At 36.3% G+C, this 27,839-nt stretch overlaps 1 protein-coding gene across 2 annotated transcripts; it reads right to left on the bottom strand.

The window, feature by feature from the left end:
* Positions 1-10: 10 nt before the first annotated feature.
* Positions 11-27,728, bottom strand: LOC116254307 (nardilysin-like). Of its 2 annotated transcripts, XM_031629627.2 has the most exons (19): positions 27,152-27,728; positions 25,105-25,180; positions 24,678-24,724; positions 23,733-23,845; positions 21,611-21,684; positions 21,364-21,459; positions 21,163-21,282; positions 20,804-21,034; positions 18,220-18,368; positions 14,416-14,572; positions 12,903-13,058; positions 9,867-10,240; positions 8,081-8,230; positions 5,911-6,093; positions 5,596-5,808; positions 5,027-5,133; positions 4,563-4,716; positions 1,105-1,226; positions 11-420 (listed from the first exon to the last, which is right to left on the bottom strand). In XM_031629627.2, the coding sequence occupies exons 1-19, from the start codon at positions 27,509-27,511 to the stop codon at positions 174-176; spliced, it is 3,129 nt and encodes a 1,042-aa protein (XP_031485487.1). In that variant the 5' UTR covers positions 27,512-27,728; the 3' UTR covers positions 11-173. The 2 variants fall into 2 exon arrangements, with proteins under 2 accessions (XP_031485487.1, XP_031485488.1); XM_031629628.2 differs by lacking the exon at positions 25,105-25,180 and having other exon boundaries at positions 27,152-27,244.
* Between the last annotated feature and the right edge of the window lie 111 nt (positions 27,729-27,839).

The following is a 27,839-nucleotide window of genomic DNA, read 5'->3' as shown; positions in this document are numbered from 1 at the left end:
CACACACACATAAGAAAAACTAAAACTTGAATTAATCATATTATTTTACTTCATGAGATGAAATTCAAAATGTGGTGTAACCTACAATAAATGAAGGCCTTTCCAATTTTTAGAATAATCATAAAAATGTCAAAAGAATTATGACTCGTATAACTTTACCAGCACAAATAAATTCAGCAGAGGCTTGGGTAGAACTCTCTCAAAAGTTGGAAGGCTGAAATGTCATCAATGACCTTCCCATGGACTGGTTGCTTCTCGTCCGTCTCCTGGAAGTTTGCATTGCAGCCCCACAAATGTATGGCAAGTCGACGACATTTTCGAGAAGTAGGTACCAGATAAGTGCGATACCACTCCACAACATCACTCTTCTGAATATTTTCCAGAGCTTCAGCCTCTTTCTTGGCCATGTCGAACAAGTACCTGAAGTGAGAAATCAAGTTACCACCCTCATAGCATATAAAATTACCCATCACTCTTCAACAATTCATATCTTTAATATTATTCTTCTGTACCATGCTCCACACCAATCATAATCAAAATGCAAGGGCAAATAATCATGAGCACAGTAAGAAAATTTGTAGCAAACAAATAATCTGAAGAAGTAGCTGAATCCGTACCAATCTAACCAACATTTCAAAAAGATCTACACCTAGAAATGACCTGACTACACTATCATAAAATCACCAAAATGGAAAAAATTAACTAACATTACTTTCAGGAATTTGGTCATAAAACATTTTTCAGAAACTACTTCCAAAATATGATTTTCACGAGAAAAAAAACTAGAAAGTTCTTATTTTTCAACAACAAGAAGATTTTAAGAAAACTAACAGTACATTCTTTAGTGATTATTTATATTTTAATATATAAAATAATAAACAAAAAATAAAAGATATGTTTTGCCCATGTCTGGAATCAGCACCCCTGCCAGCCATGTTGATTCACCCATTTTTCAGTAACCATGAGACATAGCTTTTCAGAGAACCCATACTCAGCGGTGCGCACACACAGGCTCACGCAACAATGCCAAGAGAAGAGAGGAAACTCTATATGAATGAACAAATTGGTGAAGACAGACAGAAATTCCAAAAATTACTTAAGTACCTTTTATCAACTATTTGATTCCAATACCGGTTTGTTTCACACACAAGAGATGGCGCTTTTTCCAATTTCTTTGCTATCAGTCCATTTCGATAGCTGTCAAATGTTTCAGTGTCAATCTCTTCCTGTAGAAGATAAAGAAATGTCAACAATTTTATCATGTTGAGTTAAAGTTGTTGCACTCGGCACAAGGAATTTCCATGTAGTCATAGCATAAACAAAAGAAATCCCTTAGTTACTAGTTATAATACAGGAAATACTAATAATGAAAAGTTTTAAAAAGAACAAATTATATGACTGGAACCTTTTGAGTAATCTACAATGGAAACTGTTTCCTTCCTAAATTAACAGAAACCTAGCCCAAAAGTTGCCAAGACAGGGCAATCTTGGGTTAATCCTAGCACAGTACCAATAAGTTTAGACCAGATTGCACATACTCCCAAGACACAGCAACTGTTCAAGTACATATGTATTATAATTGCCTTCAAGATAGAAGAGGCACCTTTGAAATGAATCAGCTTGAGCAATCAGAGCATTTCATATAATAGTTTATATTGATAAATGGATGCCTTTGCTTAATATCAAAAATTGGAAAACAATGAAGGAGTCATGCTTTAAGCATTCGACTAAGCTTTGATGCCTTACTGCATGTTTGAATGCTTGGGTGTGTCTTAGTTTGCACAAAGGTTATCCCTTCCATACTCTTCTGTTGAATTTATTCTCTTTTCTATGCATGTCAAGGATCTTCAAATGAAAGAGACATTCATTAAAGTGGAGAAACGAAGAAACACATGCTTCTTCGAAAAAGACCCTTTCATTCCTGTTTTCTCTCTCTTCAAACTGTTCATGGGAATCTCCTGCAACTTCTTCCAAGCATGTTTTCAGTTTGTGTAAATGTGTTAACACAAATATTTGGCATACTCATATTGGTCATTGTAGTCACCCTTTTATTGAAAAGCTTGTTCAGATACTTTTATTATTGCATCTAATTTGAGGTTTATTTCAAATGAGAAGAAATGTTCAAGTTGTCACCTCCGTAAAAGTACATGTTTTGCCTTTTGATTCAAAAAATAAAAAACTTCAGTACCTTTTGAAATTGTTCACTTCAATATATAACGGGCCTTGCACCCAAATGTTCCTTTTATGGGAATAGGTTCTATGTTTTTCTTTTTCCTTTTTTTTGACAATTATTCTCATTATACCTAGATATATTTCATGAAACAAGGCTGAGGTTGTTAATTTGTTCTAGACCTTTTACCTCTTTCTCAAAAATCACTTCTCACCAACGTCATGTATTTCTAATATGATGGGGCCGATGACTACTCTTCAATTGGATCTATCAACCCCATTCAATTGAAAAAAACATGTCTTTTCGCTTTGGCTTTTTTTTTTTTTTTGTAAACGGCATTTTTTGCCTTTCATTCGACTGACTTATTTTTTGCATTTTTAACGCGCTTTTTGTGACTATGAAATAAACAATTCTTTTATTCATGGAGATTTGAAAGACAGGGACCCTAAAGCTTATGTGTAAGTTGAGAAAGTTTTATATGGTTTAAAGAAAGGTTTACATTCTTGGTTTGAGAGCTTTTCCCTCGAATTCAACAACACAGCTTGTATAAAGATTCTCTTGATCACTCGCTTTTAAATCCGCTCCAACATCATGAGCAAAGCCCACAAAGCACTCGCAAAGTCACGAGCAATCTTTGCGTCTTATCTCCAAAGGTACAGAGATAACCACATTGTTGATATATATTGATGTCATTATTATCATGGTGTAAACACACCAAATTGGTTGAGCGGTTACTACTAAAGGGATAAAAAATTTTCATGCAAACACATGGGTAACTCTAACTGGCATGCCCGAACAATGAATGGTCTTCTGAGTCAAAGACTTAAGATGAAAGATCTTGGAGCCTTGAAATATTATCTGAGTGACAAGGTCATTGATTTACTAGATAGAGTAGCAAAGAAGTATTGCAAATCCTCATCTCTTCCATGTGTTTTGCATCAAAATTAAGCTATCGAGATAGGGACTTGTATGATAAGCTGACCAGATATCAAAGTTCGGTTAGAATGCTTTAATATCTCACTTTTCACCATGCCAAATATTGCACATTCTGTGAATTGAGTATCTCAGTTTATGCATCAGCAGATGATGCTGCGAAAAGAACACTGAGATACCTAAGAAGGACAGTAGGGCATGGGCTTCCTAAAGGCATGAGACATAGCAACTCACGTGAAGTCAATGCTTAGAGTCTTATACACATATTGACTGGGCAAGAGATCAGTTTCTATTGAATATTTCTTGATCAGAGACTTATCTTGGATGGTAGATAACAAAAGGTTGTCACTGGATCAAGTAATGGAACCTACAGATTTATAATTGCTGCCACATTGAAGCCACATAGCTTATACCTCTAATGGGGGAATTGGAAGAGCCTATTTCAAGGTCGCTATTGTTGTGTTATAATGAAACTGCCATAGCATTTCTCAACTAGACTCAACATAGTCCAACAAAGCATGTTAAGATAGACCAGCAATTCATTAGACAAAAGGTCGAGGACAAGGAAATGGAGCCCTACCATCACCATGTTGGTATTGAGAATCAAGTGGCTGACTTGTTCACAATGGGGAATGGGGATTAATGAGCAGTCTTTGGTATTTAAAATGGCAAGTCATGCATGGTTCAAGACAATGTACAACTTGAGAGAGACTGTTAAGTGTTAAGACATGCTGGATCTGGATTCAAATCTGATCCAGATCCACAGGCCGCTTTCATGGATACCACTGTAATGTGTTTTAGTTATTAGGGCACTTTTTATCCATTAAAAATGCTATGTACCTATCCTTAAATATACCCCAATTCAGCCACATCCGCTCATCATTGGGTTGTGACTATTGGCATCTCTTTGTCTTCTCTGCTCTCCTTTGCTGAAAATTATTGAGGTAGCACAACGAATCTGATATGTCAAAATTTAGTAGTCAGAACATGATACCTCAGCTGCTCAGCATTTTCTCGACTTCAACTCTTTCTCTTTGATTCAGTGGGAAATGTAATGTTCCTTGCACCTCAGTATAAAATGGTCATGAAACAAAAAAGCCACTCACAGATATGAAGAACCGACAGACTTCAATCACAGAGTGTCCACAATTGGGAAAGGGTATCAAAGCAACTCTAAAGATTGTGAGTCGTGAAGACAGCTGAACACAAAGGCTGACATGGTACTTTTGTTGGTAAGAGAAATGGTGTAATGTAGTTGTACAGCTACATCCACAAAGGATCATCACCAGATCAGAGAATAGATGACCAAATACTGTGGAACTCTACATTAGAATTTGATCGACAACGTCCTGCATAATGGACGAATCTAGTAACAAGCTTAAAACATCTGTCAGATATGATTAAACTAATAACTTGCGAGACAGACCTCTTAATTTCATAAAGTTCAGATTATGCATACCAGTATTTTTTCCACGCCATGTATGAACTGATCAATTCTCCCTTGCAAATAGGAGGGATTGTATTGTGAAGACTGCACACGAAAACAAAACCCTGATATTCGGTAGGTCATACGTGGACCACTTTCAACAACATAACCAAGCTGTTCCTTTGTCCTGCAGTCCACATGATCAAAGATGTAAGTCACCCATGTCAGACATGGTTGTGTGACATTTAGTTTATCAAAGTCCAGTTACCAATGAACAAACATAATCTCTAACTTTAGGTTAAACGGGAGCACAGCAATGTGGGATGGGCAGCTGGGTCAATGAATACCTCTCAAAGACTGCCACAAAATGCTATAGACAAAATCTAGATAATATACCCAAACAGTCTCCCATATGGAATAAGCTGACATTACATTAACAAATCTAAGCATTGATAGAACAAAATAAAATTTTAACAAATAGAACAAACCAGAATTACCTCAATTGGTCAAAGAACCGCTCCTCAAAGATCTCTGCAAATAGGTCAACCATAGCTATTGAAGTGGTTGATTGAATTCCCACGTCTTGTTCAAGTTGAAAGTACAACTGCATAGAAAAGAAAATCTTAAAAGTTGTGCGGGGCGTACGGACCTAGTGCATGCAAGATCTAACATAGTCGTTTTCATTAGCCATGGAGTGGTTTTCCTAGCCACACACCTCATGGAAGAAATAGTTAAGCACTGACTGACATTATATATATATATATATATATATATATATATATATATATATATATATATATATATATATATATATATATATATATATATATATATTTTTTTTTTTTTTTTTTTTTTTTTTTTTTTTAAATTGTACGCAATCGTGCCTGTGTATGTACACATGATTGTGTCTAGATATCTAGTTTTGAAATACTAGCTACATTCAACACTTTGTAGGCTGTCTAAAACTGAGATTCCTGTTGATATTCATGCAACATATCTCAGACCTGCATCCACACCTGAGTTGTTCATTTTTCACAACTGGCAAGATGATATAAACATTGCATACCTCGACAACAGAGTTCACTTCCATTTCATTCTTCACTTTAGCATTCCTGATAAAATTAGCACCAGCTGGAAGACATAGAACACGTTCTTTATGCCACATGCTGCTTGGTAATGGAGGTATAGAGTCCAAAGATAATGCCTCTCCAAAGATTTTTGATATTTCAATTGCCTCTTCCTCCAATAAGTTCCCATGGCAAAGGCCTTCAATATACAACTGAGACAGACAACATCATGTCCAACAGTTAGCACAATACTACAAAACAGAAGGGTATTAACTAAGTTTGTGTAAGTTAGCTTGTATAATTATGGGAGACACCTGAGAAAATATTTTTGGGATGAAAGCTTCCAAATCTACAATGCTTAAGTTATTTAGACAAGAAAGCTTGTCATCAACGTGCCAAAAGTACTCCCTAAGAAGTTGCATCCTCAAGTAGGAAGAATGATTCATAGGCTTCATGTTTGTATTTCTGAATGCTCTTTCCATATCCTCTTTAATAACCTGAAAAATGGCAAATTATTGTCAATACTCATGACAAATATCCAGCATATTCCAGATAAGGGAACAGTAAGTCTTGCCTTATTACTGCATGTAATTTCATGTCCTGTGGTTATTTTGTTAGAAATTCATGCACATGTATACGTATCATTTTTATACATGTAACTACAAACACTTTCACATACATACTTAGTGTTATATACATATGTGTGTGTGTGTGTGTGTGTGTGTGTGTGTGTGTGTGTGCACGTGCAGGTGTGTGTATAGGACTTCCATTATGTACGTTTTACTTTCTATGTTTTTATATTATTTTATTACTTTGGCTGCAGTCTGGTCAAAACCGAATTTTAACCGGACTGAAGCTAGCCAATCAGAGGCATTGGAGCTGGCATAATGGCTAGCTATTGGCAATTTTGAATCTTCTATTTAAACAGTTTACTTCTTTTTATATATTCTTCTTTCAGCCTTGTTGGCTTCTTCAATAATATTTATATTCGTTTTTTTTTAGTTCTTGCGGCCTAGTGCACAAGTGTGCTTGTGAGAGGTTATCTTTAAGCTTCTTCAGAGCTTTTTCTCTAGTGTGATTTTTCAAGTCTTTTATGCCTTGATTTTGTGTTCCGTAGGACCCTTTTTCTCTACAAGATTATTCCAAAAGTTGCTAATTATTACTAACAAATCAGTCCATAAGAAAAATATTACAATCAATTCAGAGAACATAAATCAAACTGGTACTACTGTTGCAGATTGAACATATGTACCTACATAAAATTCTCATCAGTGTCATTAAAGACAGTAGAATTTTATCTAAAACTGAAGAACTATTTCAGAGAACATCATCTTTTCCAAATGCACTACCAAGGTAGCAATTCCAGTTGCCATTTGACTTTGTTCTTTATTTTCCCACACCAACAGTTAAAGCAGGTAAAGTTTCAAACCAGAAAAAAAAAATTACTTCATGAACTTCTTTTCCAAGAGGCACATCCCATTGTTAAGGTGAACCCAATAGGTCTTGAGTCTCCTTTTTAAAAATCCTTAATCTTGTATCTCAAAATAAATCCCAATTTCTCTCATCATTTTCCATTACCCTTTCTTGTTTTCTGAGCTCATTATATTTGTTCCTCCTGCATCAATTCCCATATTTCTCATTCAGTCTATACATATCTATTGCATGTCCTTCTCCAACCTTAATCCCAAGCTTAATGTCATTGTGTACAAAAACTATTCTTCTCGTTGATCAGTCTGCACATTGTAGCTGACTGCTAATAGTGTTCAGTCTGGATCCTCCTTTATTTCATAACCAACTATTTCCCGCTATTTTTTCATGAACATGGACTCCCTTTTTTCTAAATCTGGTTTGTCCTCAAATCTTTTTAGGTTAACTTGTCTCTGGAAAAACTGAATAAGTCCAATTTTCTTGATTTTAAAAAGACAAATTTTCCTTTTATTAGAAGTCAAAAATCTCTTTGGACATCTGGATGGATCAGTTTCAGTCTTGCCAAAGTTTATCACATGGGAGGAAAAGAATGCAAAAGCTTCCACCAGACTTGTTTGAGATTACAAATTTATTTCCTGGATAAAAATAAATCAAACCTTAATCGTCCACATCACTTCTAGTCTACCTTAGTGTGTGAGGAGCTATTGCTATCCCAGATGACTGGACAGCAATGGAACTGTGAAACTAATTAGCACAGACCACAGACTTACTCTAAGATATCCGAGGCTATAATTTTGAAAACACATTAAAAAGCTAGGAGAACTTGGTTATGAAAACTCATAAAAAGACTTGATTTCATAATACCAAGTCTTCACAAAACTTATTTAGATGAGGATGTCATCCAAACACCCCCTTTAATTTTTCATAGATGTTTTCAACTTTTTTGGAAACTATAAGTCATTTTTTCTATTGGTCTGAGACTACTAATTTCAAAAGGAATTGAGCATTCAAGACATAAAAGAAATGAGATCAAAACCTTGAGAATAAGATGCGTACCTGGAAACGATCAGCAGTAGGCAGGAACATTCTTGATTTGGACAAAATTTTACCCAAGAGTATGGGGAGTTTATCATTGAAACCAAAAAGCTTTAACTCAAGCTTGTCCCCCACAATAGACAAGGAGCTCTCCAGTTTGGCCACACTAGCCTGCACATGGGCATGATGAAAATCTATAAGGAACCAAGAAAAAAAAAATATGATGCCTCAAGAAGCATTATTATGTGTTAAAAAGGCCACTCGGCAAACTGAATGAAGAAAGAAACTATCACGGACTTGTAATCGTGATGCTTTTTCTTTTCATCTCAAAATAGATGAATATTTGTTACTTGGATGTCCTTAAAAATTGATAACAAATGCAATTCTTCTACAGAACAAAAGCTGCTTAACATGCAAATCAGAATAATATGGAAACCCCATCCATGCTAATATCTACTGAAGCACCAGTATTAATGAAAAAACAAGGGACGGAACAAGGAAACACAGCACACATTAGTTAATGACCACCTAGGAAGAAAAACACTAAAAATCCAAACCCAACTTAATAAGCATGATGCACAAATTTAGCAGGTTGATAATTAATTCCAGTGTTGTACGTATCGTACCATACGACCCCGTATCATACGATACGTACCGTATCGTTTTAAAATTACGGTACGATACACCCCCCGTATCGTAAATAGGGGGTGTATCGTTCATGTATCGCATGCAGGGCCCCCATCGTACGACATTGGGCGATACACCCCGTATCGTACGATACGGGCTGATTTCGCGGAAACCCGCTCGAGACTTACTTATTCGGCTTCTTTTTGAAAAAAAACCTTCGTTCTTCATTTCTCAAACTCGGATACTACCGTCAGGGAGGGCGATCGTCCATTTTCACCATCAAAAAGTTGATTTTCACCGTGAAATCGAAGATTAAGGGGTCGATTTGTGCGTGGGTGGTTGATTTTCGTTGGAAGGAAAGGGGTTTTCTTCATTTTGTTCTTCGTAAGGTATGAAATCTCATGTTTTTACCATGTATTCATAATTTTTTACCGTATAATCGTAGATTGAAAGATTTTGAGTGTTTTTCATTAAATTTACCATAGGATTTCTTTTTTTTTTTGAAGATATGGAACCCACATGGCAATGGTGCGAAAGGGTGAAGGAGAATAACCGTTTGAAACTCAAATGTAGCTTTTGTGGGAATACATTTTCAGGAAGGATTAATAGAATGAAACACCATTTGGCAGGGACCTCCAAAGATGCGTCTCCTTGTGTTGGAGGACCAAACAAACCTTTGCCTCCATATGTGCGTCAGCAATGTTTAGATATGCTTCATGCTTTACATCAAAAGAGGATACAGAAAGAAATTGAAAATGCAGATGTAGGCTATGTTTTATCACTTTATGGCTTATGCTTTGTTGATTGAAATTGAATGATATTGTTATGAATTTTGATGTCTATGAAGTATGAATGATGAACCGTGAACGCGTAAGTTTATAGCATTTAGCAATAATAAGTCTATCATTATCTAAAACATGTTTTCTATGAAGAATTTATTATTTTTAATTTTTTCTGATTTTTTTTATGAATTTTCTGATTTTTTTTTAATTTTTTCTGATTTATTATTATTTTTTAAAAAAAATTTACGATACGGTTATGATACGTTATGATACGGCGTATCTTAAAGCCCGACCGATACGCCTTACGATATGCGTTTTACAACATTGATTAATTCAAGACTTGTCAATCTCGGCAGTGAAGATACTCAAAAAATCAAGCTATAAATTAACATATATACCTGATATAGTATCTCATTTAGCTCATCTCTGAGAAGATTCATAAACAACTCTGTGAGCACACACTGCCTTACTGAATTGTATGAGTCCTTCACAGTTATCAAGAAATAGGTGTTTGCACGTGGAACATTGAATGTCTTGTCAAGCTTGTACCAGAACTTGACCTTGAGTCCATCAAGTATGCATTTGGGAAGATCCATATCCACAAGATTCTTTGACTCACTACGAAGAGAAAAATTGTAGGGAATGAATTCATTCTTTGCAGGCAAATGAAGAGATGGCTCAAGCTCGGGTGGGTCCCTCCATAAACATATCAGAGATGGCGGAATGGCCTCGTTACCATAGGCTGAACCAAACCATGGTTCATATTGCACAGCTGAAATAATGCATGATAAAAATCCAATAAGGAGAAAGCATAAATCCTAGTGAATTAACATGATAGGAGGAAAGAAACATGAGACATCTCAAAAGTCGCCAATAAATGATAATAGATCTCATAGATAAATTTTATTAATTGCTTGTTATATCCTACCTATGTAGTTAGTTTTTACAATCATGCTAGGCAGCAGCCAACCATATCAACAAACTCTACTACATGCAGCACTCCGGTCACTAAGCCAACTACATATTAAGCTTCACAACCAAGGCAAGGGAACACAGTTCATTGTCCACATGCATTAATCTTATTGTGAACTGAACATGAATTTTCATGTCTTAAGAAATGCCCAATACAAGAAGAAGCTCTACCATGGTAACATAGCTGCGATGCTAGCCCAGATGAGAAAGAACGATAAAGTAATTACTATCTACCAATGGTACAACTCAGCAGGCAATTCCGGCCCAAAGTATGAATCTGACATTTCTTTTAAAGCACAAAAATGTTTCTAATTTCAATTAATAAAACTACTATGCATGCATATAAGAAATTTAATATCCAAATATACATCAACATAAGTTTTCCTATGAAACCATTCTCAAAAGGTGTTAGAGAATGTATAAAGCTATTCAAGTATTCTTGATATGACTTTGGTATTTCAGCATGTCAGATAATATCCACCTCATGTCAGGTGACATTTTGAATGCCATTGTCATCAATAGATTATTTGAAGTTTATCCACACCGAGTTGGAAGAAGATTTAACTTCAGAAAAGTTTCCCACATGTTTCCACCACTAACAACTTATAATACCAAAAGAGCAATATCATGCAATATCTACAAGAGAAAGAATGCAGCAGACAGTTATCTATGCCACATAGATGCGGGTGCGGGAGCCAGTGCTGGAGCGGCACATTCCAAAAAATTTCGGTGCGGCGGTGCGGTGACGGTAATTTTTTTTTATTAGTATTACTATAATATATATATATATATATATATATATATATATATACTCACACACGCACACATACATAACAAAATTGTCTATAAACAAAAAAAATTACAAATTTACACTATCTACATTTGGTTGTTCCTTTGCTGCTTTTCTTTTTAAAGAAAAAAGTTGGAAGCTTGAAAAAGAAAGAAAGAAAGAGGAAATAAAATAAAGTTTTTCTTTTAAATATACATAGTCTACTCGTCCTTTTAAAGGACAGCAGACTGGTTGTCCTTTAAAAAGGACGACTGCTGCACCTTTGACTGTCTTCTTTTTTAAAAAGAGAGGGGCAAACTAAAAGTTTGAAAAAGAACGAAAAAGAGGAGGGAAAAATAAGAGGGAAATGAAAAAGGGCGAGGAAAAAGGAGAAAAAGGGTGAAAAAAAATAGAAAAAACAAGAAAAAAAATCATGTGTGGCTTGGGTGCATGTCGGAACTGCACAGTGTCCGCACCCACACCCGTGTCGTGTCGACATGGGTGCTGGGTGCATTTTAAAGCACTAGTGTGACTTAGACAGTCATAACCATAGTTGGGAAACCTAATGTCTGATTCAAGGATCACCAAAGTTTATTTGGATAGAGGCAAGTAACTGGATGAACTTTCCAATAGAAATTCATTTGCAACCAAGTCTGTAAACAACTTCTTCATCGCCCAACTCAATGACTCAATGGGTAGTCACTGATTTTACCTGAACCTAGACCAACTTATTAGAATTGAGAAAGAAACCAATTTTTACGTCAACCATTTTGGGTTTTTACTTGGTTCATGGGTCGTTGCATCGGATCACATTTAACCTCCCGTTCTACAGTTTAGGATTTTTAGGAACTTTCCAGTCGTAATCCATTTGCAACCAAATCTACAAACAACTCGCCTTGAATTGCCCAACTCAATGAGTCCATGGGTCAGGACTGATTTTGCCTGAACCTAGAACAAGTCATTAGAACTGAGGAACTTTTGTTGAATCATATTGGATTCTGACCCGATTCATGGATCATTCTGTCTGCCCACATTTAACCTCCCTCTTTTACAGTCTAGGACTTTAGGAAGCTTTCTTTTTCCTCCCCCACACCATCTCCATGACTGTGTTCCAGTTGCCAGTAACAATGAGTGGCCACTTTGCTTAGGTACCTCTCTCTCCCTCTCTCTCTCTGTGTGCTCCTGCAGGTCACCAGCGACACTATTTGTTTATTCTTTGGAAACAGGGAATTTTCAGCATGTCCTCTTCCATGATTTCATCTTTTATATTATATTTTAACATATTGTAAAACAGATTTTCAGTTTATGGATCAAATGATTATTATTAAATGCACAATATGTCATAATGCATAGCTATTTATTATTAGTTACTACTTGGTACCTATCCTTATTTGTTCCATAAGCTATTACTATTGACTTATTCGATTGTAGCTAGTGTTAGTTTATAGTTATATTGAACATGTTCATGAACTTATGGTAAAAAACAATATAAAAATTAGCCGTCATTTCACAGCCTGCGACCCAGAGGTCAGTTGATCCGGTTCCAGTCCCTGGGTTTGCAATTGTGTTCATAACACAGGACAAGCAATTACAAATTTCAGCAGAAATGCAATAAATCAATGTCCAAGCACTTCAAAAGCTGGAAAGAAGGGCAGGAGCAATGAAAAATGGAACAGAGGTAACAAGCACTCACAGAGTGACTTCTTCTTGAAGGATTTAGTTAATATATCAATCCTCATATTGTCAGGTGTAAGGAAGCTTAGGACATGTTCTACTAATTTGTCATCCCAAACTTCAAAGGCATAATCTCCATATATCACGTGCTCCTCTGGATACAGAAGAGCATTTTCTGAAATGCAATAATATGATAGTGAATCAGCTGTGAATACAAAGTTAAATGCATCCAACAACCATCAACTCTGATTACTATATAACATATAACAAATTCTCCAAGGCATTAGAAGATAATAAGCATGAAGTAATAAAATATCCAGACATTTGAATACCAGGGACACAACTTTGAAGTAAGACTATGATAACAAAACATATCGGCATGTCAAAAAAAACTAAGTTTTTTGCTCATGGAGAGCTGGAGACTGGCATTCAATAGAGAAGAAACCAGATAGACTAAAAAAGAATGTCATCTTCACAGCCATACTTCATATTTGATGAAATTTTTCAGTTTGACAATACACAGGTTAGTCGGGCTCATCGACACAAACTACCAAAGTGCAGCAGGTGCACGGAGGAAGATCAATCTTCATGGTGGAGTGACCCCCAAGTGTAAGTGTCAAAATGTTCATTCAAGGAGATAATAACTGCCTAAGAATTTTGACTAATGAAAATTAAACACCCCCCCCCCCAAACTTTTCAAATGTCTAGATGTTATTTTTCTCACATTTTCTCTCTAAACTTCCACTGTGTCCTCTACAACCATATTTCAGCCAACTGCAGAATAAAAGTTCAGTTCTATGTAACACAGTCACTTTTAAAAGGTAGGAGTACCTGCATCGAAGCAACACGAAACTGATGCAAGTATGGGACACTGCTTGGACAATGCAGGCTTCATTTTGTAAATATTTCTATCTGTTTTAGGCTTTTTATCGTTTCTTGTTTTAGTAATATATATTTTATAAACTATGTCACATGGGTGTGGGCTGTGGATGCAGGTGCCGGTGCAGCACATCTCAAAAAAACTTGGGTGCAGGGGATATATATATATATATATATATATATATATATATATATTACTTCACAATATTTGGCAGTTCATACATGAAGCCCCAGTTATTATCAGGAAGCTTTAAATTGACGTATTGTTATGATACTTCAAAATAATTTGTGTATACAATTTTGACAAATTATAGTATTACAATTTGCAAAGGTCCCACAGTGTCACCCACACACACTCAAGTTTCCAAGAAAGAGAATATCAGATATTTTATTTCACTCTATCTTGAGACTTAATGGTACGGCGGCTGCAAAACAGTAATCAGTATTCAAGACTCTAATGCTGAACATGTGATCATGAGAATTTAATTCCTAATAATCAGGTATCAGAATAACCCAGTAATACTTAATACAATCTCCATTGTAACAGCAGCAGCCCAGCCTTCCAACTAACTAGTTCAACTACAAAAACCAGAAATTACAGCAAAATTATATAACTATAGCAGATATAAGTGAAACATGAAAAGCAAACATACCTGCAAGTTCCGTTGCATAATCATCCTGTGGCTGCTCCTCAGCAAACCTAAATTCCATTTTCCCAATTGCCTGGAGCTCATCAAATACCCATTTTTGCGGGCCAGCCTGACGTAATACTTTAAGATATTGATACACTACCCCAACAACATCAAGCACCTGCAACAGTAGTAGATTGCATTAGCCATATGCACGTCAACTATATCAAAAACTGAGGAACTATAACTGACCCACCTTTTGACATCAGAACTAGATCTGACAATGTACAGGCATGCAAGTACATTGAAGCTAGAAAAGATGCAGTATCAGGACTACAAACCCAAGTGGCGGTCGTGCCAAAGCATCAAACAATGACCATAATGAGATCACATGTGCTGAGGAAAGAGACAGAACATATATAGGTAATCTACAAGCTAGCTCCTAACCCAGTTAACTAGACACCCACTAAGTTGCCAACATCAGAAGTCAGACACAGGTTCATCAAGCAATCAAAGTGCACAAGGCCTAGTCCGGGACCGGTCGCTTCAAGTCAGAATAAATTTGATATATATTTGTGCATTCGCAAGTTGACACGTTTGTCAAGGTCCCACAAAGGACTAGTTGGGATGGATTGCCTCAAGTCGGTCGGTCCAAATCAGATATATTTTTGCATCTCTCTCTCTAAATACATATATATATATATATATATATATATATATATATATATATATATATATTATTTCTTTCTTTCTTTCTTTCTTTGTTCATTTACACAGAGTGGTGGATTTCTCCAGCTGTCCAGATGGTCAAGCCTCTCCCTCTCTCTCTCTCTCTCTCTCTCTCTCTCTCTCTCTCATTATATATATATATATATCCCTCTAATCCTCTATACACACACACACACACACACACACACACGTAAACGGAGGGAGAGAACTAGTTAATAACAGACAGCTAAACAAACTACTTAGTTATTAAGTGCCAAAACTAAGTTAACAAACTAATTAGCAAGTTACAATGGTAGCCTAAGTGAGATCTCTCTGTATGTACATGGTTAATGGTATCAACCTGACATTGACAACTTAGTGGTTGCCAGTTTTGCTTCTTTTCTCCTACAGAGAGCATAATGGATTTCAGTGATTTCTTTGACAATCTAACTTTGACAGAGTCGCATAAAGAATGTTGATTAGGCTAAAGCAGCTTGATTTGAAAAAATGTCTTTGGCATGTGTGGCACCAGCTTGTGTGTCTCCGGCAGCCCCAGACACTACCATTCCTGCAAAGCCAAGCTATAGTGAATAGGATTTGTGACAGTGCCCAGCCCCAATTTTTGCTAAGTTCCTCCAAATAACATTCTTCCTTCTCTAGTGGGAACCCAACTACCATAGGCTGCTATTGTGGGTATTCCAAGCACGGAAACCATCTTTCTATCCATCTAGGTGATCAGTGATAGATTGGCACTCTGAGTTGGGGATGGAACACACCACCTCATTCTTTTTTTTCTTTTTTTTTTTTGCAACAGCCAGATATTTGCTCGGATGTAACATTTCCTTCGTGCATGCAGATTTTGGTTAACAACTCGTGCATGCACACATGAATTTTAAATTTATTCATGTTTTTTCAACAGCAAGATTATCCTTCTCCTCCAATACCATCACAAAGAGTAAAGGAGAGTGTTGCTTTAATAACACTTTGATGTACAATAATGCTCTAATACCAATGTGATAGAGTGATAAGCTCTGATATTAAAATGATGCAGCGAAATTTGTTATTAGAAAGTTTGAAACAAAATCTGACACGGTGAATAGGGTTTTTAGATCCTAAGCCCCACAATCAACTGCAACTAACGGTAATAAAGAGAGAAATGCAAGAAAATAGAAGTGGAAGGTTAGCAATAGGAAATTTAACTAGAAAGAACCATAGAATAAATGAAATTAACTAGAGAAACTGGAAAAGTTTCATATCAAGATTTTTAAACTCTTACAAATGAGATCTAAGCCTTTTAAATAGAGAAGAAGTTGAGCAATGAATCTAGATCCAATTGCATAGACTTGGACCTATCTAAATCCAATTACATGAATATGGATCCTAATTGATGGATCCTTACGTAACGGATTCAAACTAGGGTCCACTAGGAAATGGGTCTACTTCTGCTTTGCACCTGCTTTGCATAATAAACTATGTTCTCAAAGGTATTCCTTTAAATGAATTATCTATTTCTATCTTTTAGTAATAGCAACACGTGGTCCGATGGAATGATTTTTGGTAAATAAAATAATGAAATAAATAACATTATAAATCCATAAATATGGGTATCACCATATGACCACTTTGTTCAGGCAAAAAGTACCTGCAAATCCTTGGCTCTAGGAGCAAGCTCCTAACTCTTCGGCTCAGCCTGTTGACTTCAAGCATACAAGTCATATTCATAAGTTTTTTGTCAAAAATGTAAAATGCATCTTTAAAATTGCTGAAAATTAGGTCAAAAGTAGGGTACAAAGAATCCCACATTCACTACTTTAACATGAACCGCAACCAATTAATAGCTATTTGCAAACACCATATCATCCAGTCAAACTATCAACTTAAATCCTCAGAAATATCATCACACCAGCATATACTGTTAACTGGCAGCTATATCATGGATAAATTAAGAAATGTTATAAATGTCACTGTGTATAGGTTGACACACATCGTTTTGTCAATGAAATGAAACAAGAAAGCTGTTGAAAGTTGAAACAAGCCCTTGTAATTATCAGATAAAAAAGGCTGACAATCTTGTATTCTCCCATATCTAGTGATGCAGTCCATAATGGTCAATCTTTCAATAGAGTCTCAGAGTTTTAAACGGCGAGGTTTCCTCGGGTAGAATACGGCGAGCTTGAAAAAAACAGATATATATATATATATGTATATATATATATATATATATATGTACATTCAAAACCAAGCAGCAAAGTAACAACCCCTTACTGGACTTTGAAGCTTATATAATGGGAGTTGTGCATGTAGAGAGTAGTCAAGGGAGGTTGCCCAACCACCAGCACCCTGCTTTTACATCGGCCTCTCTCTATCTCTCAACAAATTAGAGGTTCAGCCCAAAATGTTTAATGCAAGAAAAAACAGCAGGCCTTAATCTAAGTGCACTTCATTTACAATTACAATGCTATGCACTCTTCTTTCGCTTGTTCTTTCAATTTTATGTTTTTCGCTATATTTTGATTTATTTTTAAAAAATTGAGATTTCTTTGTATTTTTTTCATTTTTCTGATTTTTCTTCTGATGTTTAGATTTTTATTTTTTTGTGCCTTTATTTTGAAAAAAAAAAACACATAAAAAGAAACAGACAGAAAAGAACAACATTTTAATCCTGGCTCATACAGCCCAATATGGAACCCGATATATACAGTATCGATATTATGCATAAGATCAGTAGCAACATTGACACAAACAGCTTGTAAAAGCTTTTAGCTAACCCGTTGGACCCAGCCAGCAGACATTCACACACAAAGGCTGTAATTTTCATAAACCCAGATATATATTGAAAATTGAATTGTTTAGCAAGTCAAGTTTTGTGATATGATCACTAGTTCAATATACGAAACAACAAATATCTAAGATTACAGTTTGAACAAGCTATGTGCTACCATTGTATGCAATGTAATATTTTTAAACACATACTGCTACTGAAAGCAGAAGTGGCAGACAGAGAGAAATCCTAATAAAATAGCTGGATAGTTTGGTTGCACCAGAAGGTGTTACGTTTCCCATCCCCAGAAGAAAGAAGAGGCCAAATAAAAACATAAAGCACAAAGTCAGAAACATAACCTTGACCAGACCAGAATCTGTGAGACTAATAGAAAGGACAAATGTGTAGCTAATAGAAGAACGGTGTAATCCATCATCGCTCACTCCCGCATATAGTGAAGATGCCCATCCTCGAATCTTTAGAAAAGAGTACAAGCTACCATTGGCCTCTAAAACCAAAACCCCAATGTAAGAACATTAAATACATTAATTAAAAACTATGACACAAAGAATTACTAACATTTTTGATAGAATTGTAAAACCACCAGTAATCAATAACTGTGCATATGCATGAGAGAGACAAAGATACAAATACAAGAAGATAAAAAAAAACCTATCAGTAACATTCTTCAGTATAAGAAAAGAAAATTCTTGCTCCAGAACATTTCATATATCCAGTTAGAAGGAACAGTTGGCTCATGGCTGAATGAAGTGACTGATACTAGAACAGGACTCTATGGTTACTTGATCGTAAATGTTAGGAGGCTGAACTAAGCGTTTAGTACAGAGCATTTTATCCTGCATCAAAATGTTCAGCAGACTATATAAAATCAACAAATGCTGCATCACATGTTTATCTTTTTTGACAAGGGAACACAAAGCATGCTATCTACATCTTCATACCATTGTCATATATATCGTATTATACAGCGAGGAATTTCTCGGGTATAATACGGCAAAGTTGTATATCTCGGGAATATCTCAAGAAAATCTCGGCCAATTTTTAAAAAAAATTAAAACATTTAACAAATCTTGAAAATTATAAAAAAATAAAATTAATAAAAAAATACGCAAAAAAAATGTGTATAATATGAGTTTTTTTCATGTTTTTTATTTTCTGGCGTTTTTTAAAAAAATATGCGTCTAATTGCTGTTTTATACGGCTGACTTATTTCTCGGGTATTATATGTGATTTTTTCGAATACTAGGCCATCGGCAAGCCGCGCCTGTGAGGCCCTGTCAAAACACGTCTTTCCTTCAAGCACCTCTATCTACCTCCATACGAAATCTAGGTGGGGGAAGACTTCCTTGGAAGCAAATCCCAGCCACAGGTAGGTTCCGACTAAATGTCATTAAGCAAGGTGGTCGACCATCGCTTTACTTGATCTTGAGCCTTCACTTGCTCGACCCTGCACCACCATACATGGTTACGGATATAGCCTATGTGTCTATGAGGCGAATTAGCCCTAAACCCATGTGAAACCCCATGCGCAGCCTAATGCTATACATGGGAACTTATCGAGAGAATTGCATTTTCCGAAGGGACTGCCCATCATTCTACAACGATACACTTTGTCTTCGCCCCACCGCGCTGCACATCCTGATTTTTGCTTGATTCAGCATCCGATTGGATCCCACTTGCTTCCCGAGCAATGCCAAGCTGGCTGCACGAGTGTTCTATACCATTGGCTTAGCTAGGCCAGACACAATCCGTCCGCAATGATAACAATATGTTCAATAAGTTTCCACCTACAGGGGCACCCAAATTTGACACACACTACAACTAAATCCTGCTTCTGGAATTTCATGATATTACTAATCCAAAAAAGTGATAGAAGGCATCAAATCCAATTAAAAAGTGACCTCACAAAATGACATTTTACATGTAAACTGTAAAGATCATATTCAGGTGGTCAGGTCTGAATCTGAAGGAGACCCACTTTATATGCTAATCTGAATCCAATAAAATCCAACCAGTAAGAATTTTTGGGATTTATTTTAGTGATTCAACGTGTCATCTCTGAGTTTGATATCAGACTAAAATTGATTGTGCCAGTTCAGGTCCTATTCCTTGTCTGCTTAGACCCATCGTAGTGGCCATGTTTGGAGAATTCATTCAATAAATAAAAAAAAAAGACTCTCATATAGTCATCTGCAACAGCCTTGATTTAAAGACGTTAAATGTTAACATTTCTGTGCAAGAGCAGACAAAGAATATCTAAGACCCTAAGAGCACTAGAAAAATTTCAAAGCAGGTTTCCACCCAGTTATGCAACATGCCGCTAATAGGTTTCATTTTCATTTCCTAATTTTCATCTATATATATGTTTATAGAGAATATTTAACTCTTGTAACCATTTCATCTGCACATGTGCTGAAACCATACTGGCTGAAAATACTTTCTTTAAAACTTCAACAGGTTTTTTCAGTAAAACTTCAAAAGAATCTTATGTATTGGTTGGAAGAACATGCAGATATCTAGATAGATGATGACAGAAGAAGCAAAATGAACTTTCATAAATCATCACAACAACCTACAGTAGGTTTTCCCAATTAAAAATAAGAACAAGGTTAATGCGAAATCTGGAGGGCACCATCAGCAAGGTTAGAAACAAAAAGATCAAACTTGATGAGGTAGCAAATCCAGTTTATACCACACCAAAATTGCCTAAACAAGATGTAAAAGAGAACTCTAACAATTGATAATGCAAAAGGGTAAATAAACTAGATTTGATCTCCTGAACCTACATTCACAGGAAGCATAGAAGGTCAGATATAACGTACAATGACCAAAATGTGAAAGGCATATAAACAAAATCTGGATGTCTCAATCAAAAACAGTTCAAGAATCATTAGGAAGAAAGAAATCTAGAGAATAGAGTACCATGACCAATAAGATGAGCTAGGTAGTCCTCTGGCCTTTTCAGATAGTGTTCATGCAAACATGGCAACGTCCAAGTTATATTAAGAACATGCACATCTTTAACAGCCTCCAGCCAAAATAAGTTACCAGCTTCCCAGATATTCCCATCTTGTTGAACAGGCACAAGGCTGTCACCTTTCTTTACATTCCTGAATAGCTCTATAACCCAATCTTGAAGAGTGTCCAAGGATTCTGAAGCACAAAAGACATCAGTCAACAAATGAATGCTAGATTCATGCTTTCACATCCCTTGGACTCTTCAAATTCCATTCCTTGTTGCATAAATTGCAAGGTTATCTCACTCTCTTTTAGAATCTTACCTCCGCCAATGACAGCCAGTTTCATCAGCCCACCATGATAATATTCTTTAAACATGTTCAAAATGAGCTCACGCAAATTGACACCCTTGTCCATTGCATCACAAAGGCTCTTTTTGTTTCCTGCGATGCAGACAGACATAAAGCAATTCATAACAAGAAAGAGCACAAAGTACAACCATAAGTGAGATAACCATGTCATACCCCAAAAAAATCTATTAAATGGGTGTCCAGCTTTAGATGTATGACACTGAAGCTGCTGCAGCCGGCAACTGTCGCTCTGCAAAGCCTGTTTAAACTCTGCAGTTTTATGTATTCAACAGGTAAAAAAGAATTATCAGCTCATGGAAATGATGCAAGAATTCCAGAAACATATTATCTACTTGAAAATAAAAATTAAAAAGAATAAACACCAAGCTACTAAACACACCCAACAAGCACAACCACTCACCTGAATCTACTGCCATCACTTCCCGTTCCATAGCTTCAGCTTTCACCAAAGGTGAAACAAAAAATTGTGAAAATCTGCAAAAGAGGAGAACTTAAAAGTTAAAACACTAGTCTTCTATTCAAAAATCAAGACAAAAGCTCCCTTTAGAGGAAGCCACTACAGCTATGCACAAACCAAGCTGGCAGAAAGCAGAGACGTTAGCTGCAATGGATGTCCCCTTAGAGAAATAAGAATAGGATTCTTAGTTATATGGCCATGATATCACAGGGAAAAAAAATAAAAATAGAAGAACCCAATAATTTTGTGTGTGACAGTTGAAAAATTTTTAGTACCCAAAAAGTATAGTTCAGTAGTAGCCTGTATAGTTATACATACATCAAACAAGCAAAAGCAGAGATTTTACATGTAAATATGATATCCCCGATAATCGAACCACGCAGAAGGAGTTGAAGTTATACAGTCACTAGTCACACTATCAAAACAAATTTTTTGGTGGAACAGTTAAATTTTCATTTTGTGCCATTATTTTCCTGTTCTAAAGCCTAAGTTATAAAAATCAGAGTTGGACAGAATTGATTAACATCCTAACATCAGAGCCAGAATTTCAGTCTGAGTCCAAGTGAATTGGGTGTGTGTGTGTGTATAGGAAAATTGAATGGTGACTCTGGCTTTTTAGAGTCACCCAGCCATCTAACCAAGATCATTCGATCCAGCATGATGGACGGTTAAGAGAAAAATGAGAAAAAGGTGACAGGCATTTTCATCATCTAGTTTCCACTTTTTTCTCCATGTTTTTCTCTCAACCAAGGTGATGGGCATGTTCGTCATTTAGTTTCCACCTTTTATCCATGTTTTTCTCTCAAACATCCATCTATATCAGATGGACGGCCTTGGTTAGATGGCTAAGTAACTCTAGATAACTAGAGTCAGTAAACCATTCACTCACTCTATATATGTGTGTGTGTGTGTATATATATATATATATATATATATATATATATATATATATATATATATATATATATATATATATATATATATGGATTATTTGGCTGGCCAATGACCAATGTCTAAGTGAACTAGTTGACTAGTTGCTAGTTTAACAACATAGGCCAGCTGTTAATCAATTTAACCAACAAAACAAACCAATCGGCTGACTAGATGGCTAAGTCGCATGGGTACAGTACGAAGATGCGGGTAGGGCCATGGCAACTTCAAAAAATGTGGGTACGAGACGGCAGGGTATATATATGCAAAACACAACAAAAAGTTCAAAGCGCGAGCAACATTTAAATAAAGAAGTAATAAAATAAAAACAATACATGTTAACGAATAACTGGAAAAAACAGAATGATAATTGAAAAAGAAATAAATTAAACCAGTAAAAGTAAGTATTTTGGATCAATTTCGATCTAAAAAAATGCCCAAGTGTCCAAGAACCTGTTTTGCCGTGTCGGTATGGGGACACGGGTACGGGGACCTTACTGAAGTACCAAGGTGACTTAGCTAGATGGGATTTTGACAATAAAGTCTAAAGACAATAAAGTCTAAAGACTCTAAAGTCTAAACTGCTAATACTATTGTGATATTTATAAAATATCGATTATGTTGATGACAATAATCTCTACAGAAACAGTCAAGTGATGATTACCATTTCTATCAACAAGTTATAAATCCAGACACCACATTTCACCAATTACCTTAACCTGCATGCTTAGAAGTAGTTTGTATCCTATGTGACACACTCAACAACTTTTCACATAGACCGTAAATTTTCTAATCACCCTTTTGAGTTGAGAAGTCAAGTTCATTGAACAACCATAGCACCTGAAAAAGATTGACTGATTCAAAAAAAGATGGAGATCCCAAATATAGAATACTAACTGAAATTTATTAGTTGCATTTGAAATTGTAAGGCACATCTCAAGCAATCACGACATGCTCCAGAAGCAGGTATTCAACCCACAAAAGCTGGAGTCCATGCAAAGAAATAAACCAAATCAACAAGCAAGCCATAAATCATGACATTAACATGGTAAATGCAGTAATTTTTTTCTTCAATATGCGACAACCATAAAAAGCAGCTTTCTGGCTTGACGTGATATAGACATGTGAAAATTACCTTTTCAAGGATTCCTTGAGAAATTTTCGGTTTACATCAAAATAATAGCATGTCCACTCAGTCTCGGTATAAGCATTTGAGGAGCCTCCATGCTTTGATAGGTAACTATCATACTATAAAATAAAGAAGCAATGAGAAACAAAAAGAACAACATAAGTTACCAACACAAGTTGGAATGAGAATATCTTGTGATAGCCCATGTCACAAACCATCAAGCAATATCTTAAATAGATGCATTTGAATAGAAAACATTTTACCGAACACATAAGACTGTAAGACAGGATCAAAAAACACTTTAAAATAATGTTCTTTAGTTGTCGATGAAAGATATCTATCACTGCATTATGGATGAGGTCAATTTTCAGGTCACGTGCCTGATGACTTACCAAAAACTCTACACTAGCCTCGATCTCCTTCTTTTAATATGAACACCTAGATCTAAAGAAGGAACTAAGAGAAAAAGAGCAACGAGATAGCAAGTTCAGCAATTCAACCTGACTTATATAAAAATTTGGACTTCCTTTTTATGGTAAAATCAAACAATAACATAAACTGATGAGAAAGCCATATCATGCAAAAGTATCATGTATGGTTGTTTGAGAAGGGAGTGACTACCAACTGGAGCTTCAACCTACCACCACCAGGCATCCCACTTTGGGGCCACACATTGATCTGCTATTATTGCGTCAGAGGTTCAAGACAAAGAAAGATCAGAGCAGAATATCAGTTTGTCCTGACAAGTGATAATGGTTATCAGATAGACAACATTTTATAGTGTCCAAAGACATGCAACTTTCTCTTTAGTCTTTACTGTCTATGTATGATGTCATGTCCCATGTAACTGGAAATCAAGGGCCATAAAATCTGAACAAAAGCAAAAAAAGAAGTCCTTGACCAATAACTTCCATGGAAGACATTGAAATGTGCTACAGAACCAAAACTAACCTCATTTTCATCTGGGAATTCAGAACTCCCCATGAAGAGCATATGTTCTGCAAGACAACATGGTGTCAGAAAAAAAACTTAAAGAAAAAAATAGAATATGAAATGGATTCCTGTATAGCCACATAAAAATTTTATTTTTCTTTGTGACGCAACAGCAAAGAGCATGTGTGATGATGTAAAACATGAATCGATTTGACCATTCAAGTATTCAACTATTCACATAAGAGATCATGAAGCACCAAATATGTTCTACCAACTTCCACAACCCTGCAAAACTTGATTCAATGCAATCATTCATGCATTCATATATATCCTGACCAGACAGGATGACAAACCAGATTGAATTATGCACGCACTCTATTGTTTTGGGAAGGGAGGAGGGGGGAGTGTTTGTATGAGAGAGAGAGAGAGAGAAGCAGATTCTGACCTAAAAAGTGAGCAAGACCTTGAGCACTAACAGGGTCTGCAAAGCTGCCCATTCTAACACACATAGCAGCTGCGGCCTGGAATTCACAATCAATAAATAAGAATTTGTAGGCCTTGAAGAGCTTACAAATATAGGATATTCTTACGATGTTTAAACTTCGAAAAAAGTTAAGTATGATTTTTCCAAGACACCACCTGACCAATCATCAATGCCAATAAAGTTATATATTGAGTACAGTACTCACAGATAAATATATAATACAAGAAACCAATAATAATCTGGGACGAAGATTTCTATCTATATGTCAATCCAAACACTCTTCTTCTTTTGAATTACTCTTTTTCCTTCGTGTACTGCATGCAGAGGTTTTTTTTTTTTTCTATGAATTATGATAGATGCTGGAGAGCTTTCTTACCTGGAGCTCGAAATACAATGTTCAATTTAACATATATAATTAAGATTCTTAGATGCTGGAAAGCTTGCTCGCCTTGTTGCTAGATACCCGATATACTATTGGGAAAACCCAACATTACATTTCATTCTACATAACAAACACGGCTTAACAGAGTTATCTGTTAGAAATATTCGCTGTTACCTATCTGTTTCTCATAGTTCAAGAACCTCAATCTTTAAAATAAAAAAATGGCTTACAAGATTCAAGATTTAACAATCTTGCATTTTCCTTGCCTAAAATTCTACACAGGTAGGCAAAGTCACAAAAAATCACATATGCACTTACTTTGAGAAGGTAAGCATATGCAAATGGGTCGGATCTGGTCTGAGAGTCGTCGTTTCTAACAAACAAAAAATCTCATCCAACCCAACTACAAAGATATCTAGCAGTCAGAAAAATTAACATTTAAAAGCTACCGATTAGAAAAAAAAATGAAAAAGCTACTGCTATTAAAGTTTTCATCAGATCGTTTGTCCATATCTACCTTTAGGAAACATAAAAACATGACAACCTACTTGACAGTTGAATATCTCAAAGACTTACAATGAAGTAGTCCGCTTATGGGACCTTTGTTGTTGGATAATACCTGATGAACTTAAGAACATCGAGCATTTAATTGCAAGCCACAGCAAAGGTGCTGTATCGTGTCACTATGCTACCATCTGAATATCCGGTGCACAATAGAAGAACACGATTCCAGTAATTGACTAGTTGGCACAAATGCTTGGTGAGACGGGGAAGGAAACCCAGTGGATTGTTTAAAAAATCCTGTCTCATACATTATGCATAAGCTATATAATATTCCACTAATAGCAAACCATCATGCAGAAGGTAAAGATTGTACAAGAGCGTGCTCAGTGTGATGAAAGAGATGATGATCGAGTTTATGGTTGATATAGCAAATAAGAGGTCACTTAGACACTTTCAATATAGTTCAACAATCTTCAAAGGTAGGATCTTCAGATGTGAAACAGTCAGAAGATACGGACACCGAAAAGGCACTTTACCACTTAGAACAAAGAGGACAGACCTGTTTCTCTAAACTTTTCAGACAATCACTCAAGCACCATGATGTTGAATTCTCCCACATAATCAAAGGAATAAAGAATAAACTTGCCAATATATGCTGTTTGGACATTCTGATATTCTAGCTTCAGCAACTTTAAATTTCAATGTAACAGTAATCAGTTCCTATCTCAATTCGGCATCCCTATGGTGTTTCCAATATCTCCGTTCATCTCGTGACTTGACCAAAATCGACAATGAATATCATCTGTAATGGTTCTAAAACGGGACTGCGACCATTCACCGTAAGGTACAACCCATTCTCAACGATATCAAACTTTGATTACGCTACGTGAGAAGAATACAGAAGATTTTCTCTATCGAATGTCCATGCAAGACGTGCGCTGATATATATATATATATATATATATATATATATATATATATATATATATATATATATATATATATATATATCTCTCTCTCTCTCTCTCTGTGTGTGTGTGTGTGCAAGAACAACATTGCTTGAAATATTGTGTACAACCAAATGGATTAGAAGTATCAAAAAACCTGCAATCGCAATATTACCTTCTTGGTTGGAAATGAACGACCTGCCCTTTTCGTTTTCTTGTGAGGTAATCCCTCGTTTTCATCTTCCTCCTCCTCCTCCTCTTCGTCGTCCTCCTCGTCGTCTTCGTCTTCGTCTTCTTCGTCTCCTTCCTCGTCTTCCTCTTCTCCGTCATCCACGTCTTCGTCTTCTTCTGTAACTTCGTCTTCCTCTTCTTCCTTGACGGTTTGGGCATCGGACTGAGGAAAGATTTCCGGGTCGTGGACTAGGATGGCAGTAAGCCCATTGGAAAGACGAAGGATTCTGTACAGGCGACGATCTGTCGGGGACTTGATGACGACGTCGTCGTGAAAGGAGTAACCACCCACTTCCGCCGCCATCCTTTCTCTTCTTCCTCCTCCCTCGCGCTACTCGCCTCTACCCAGAATCCTCCTCCTCCCTCTCGCTACTGTCCTCTACCCAGAATCTTCCTCCTCCCTGCCGCTACTCTTCTCTACGCAGAATCGGCGAATAGGAAGGTGCATTGCAGCATTCTCTCGACAACTTTTTCCCGGGAAATTGTTCCCGCTCGCTTTTCCTCTCCGCAGAACCCGTGGGGTTTCTCGATAAATAAATTCAGAGCGCGCAGTGAACTGGGGTTTAATCGAGTCGAACCTTGCTTGGAAACGGCCGGTTCCAGATCCAATCCATGTTGGAACCGTGCTAACA

The sequence above is a fragment of the Nymphaea colorata genome, chromosome 5 (genome assembly GCF_008831285.2).
Source record: "Nymphaea colorata isolate Beijing-Zhang1983 chromosome 5, ASM883128v2, whole genome shotgun sequence".
Taxonomy (NCBI): domain Eukaryota; kingdom Viridiplantae; phylum Streptophyta; class Magnoliopsida; order Nymphaeales; family Nymphaeaceae; genus Nymphaea; species Nymphaea colorata.
This window is presented reverse-complemented; position numbering and strand designations above follow the sequence as displayed.

Excerpts from the sequence above, each read along its gene's own strand:
- LOC116254307 (XM_031629627.2), bottom strand. The coding sequence starts at position 27,511 with ATGGCGGCGGAAGTGGGTGGTTACTCCTTTCACGACGACGTCGTCATC. Across the intron at positions 21,035-21,162 it reads ACTGGCTGTCATTGGCGGAG|AATCCTTGGACACTCTTCAA; the intron begins GTAAGATTCTAA and ends TTTGTGCTTCAG. Across the intron at positions 13,059-14,415 it reads TTATGCAACGGAACTTGCAG|AAAATGCTCTTCTGTATCCA; the intron begins GTATGTTTGCTT and ends ATTGCATTTCAG.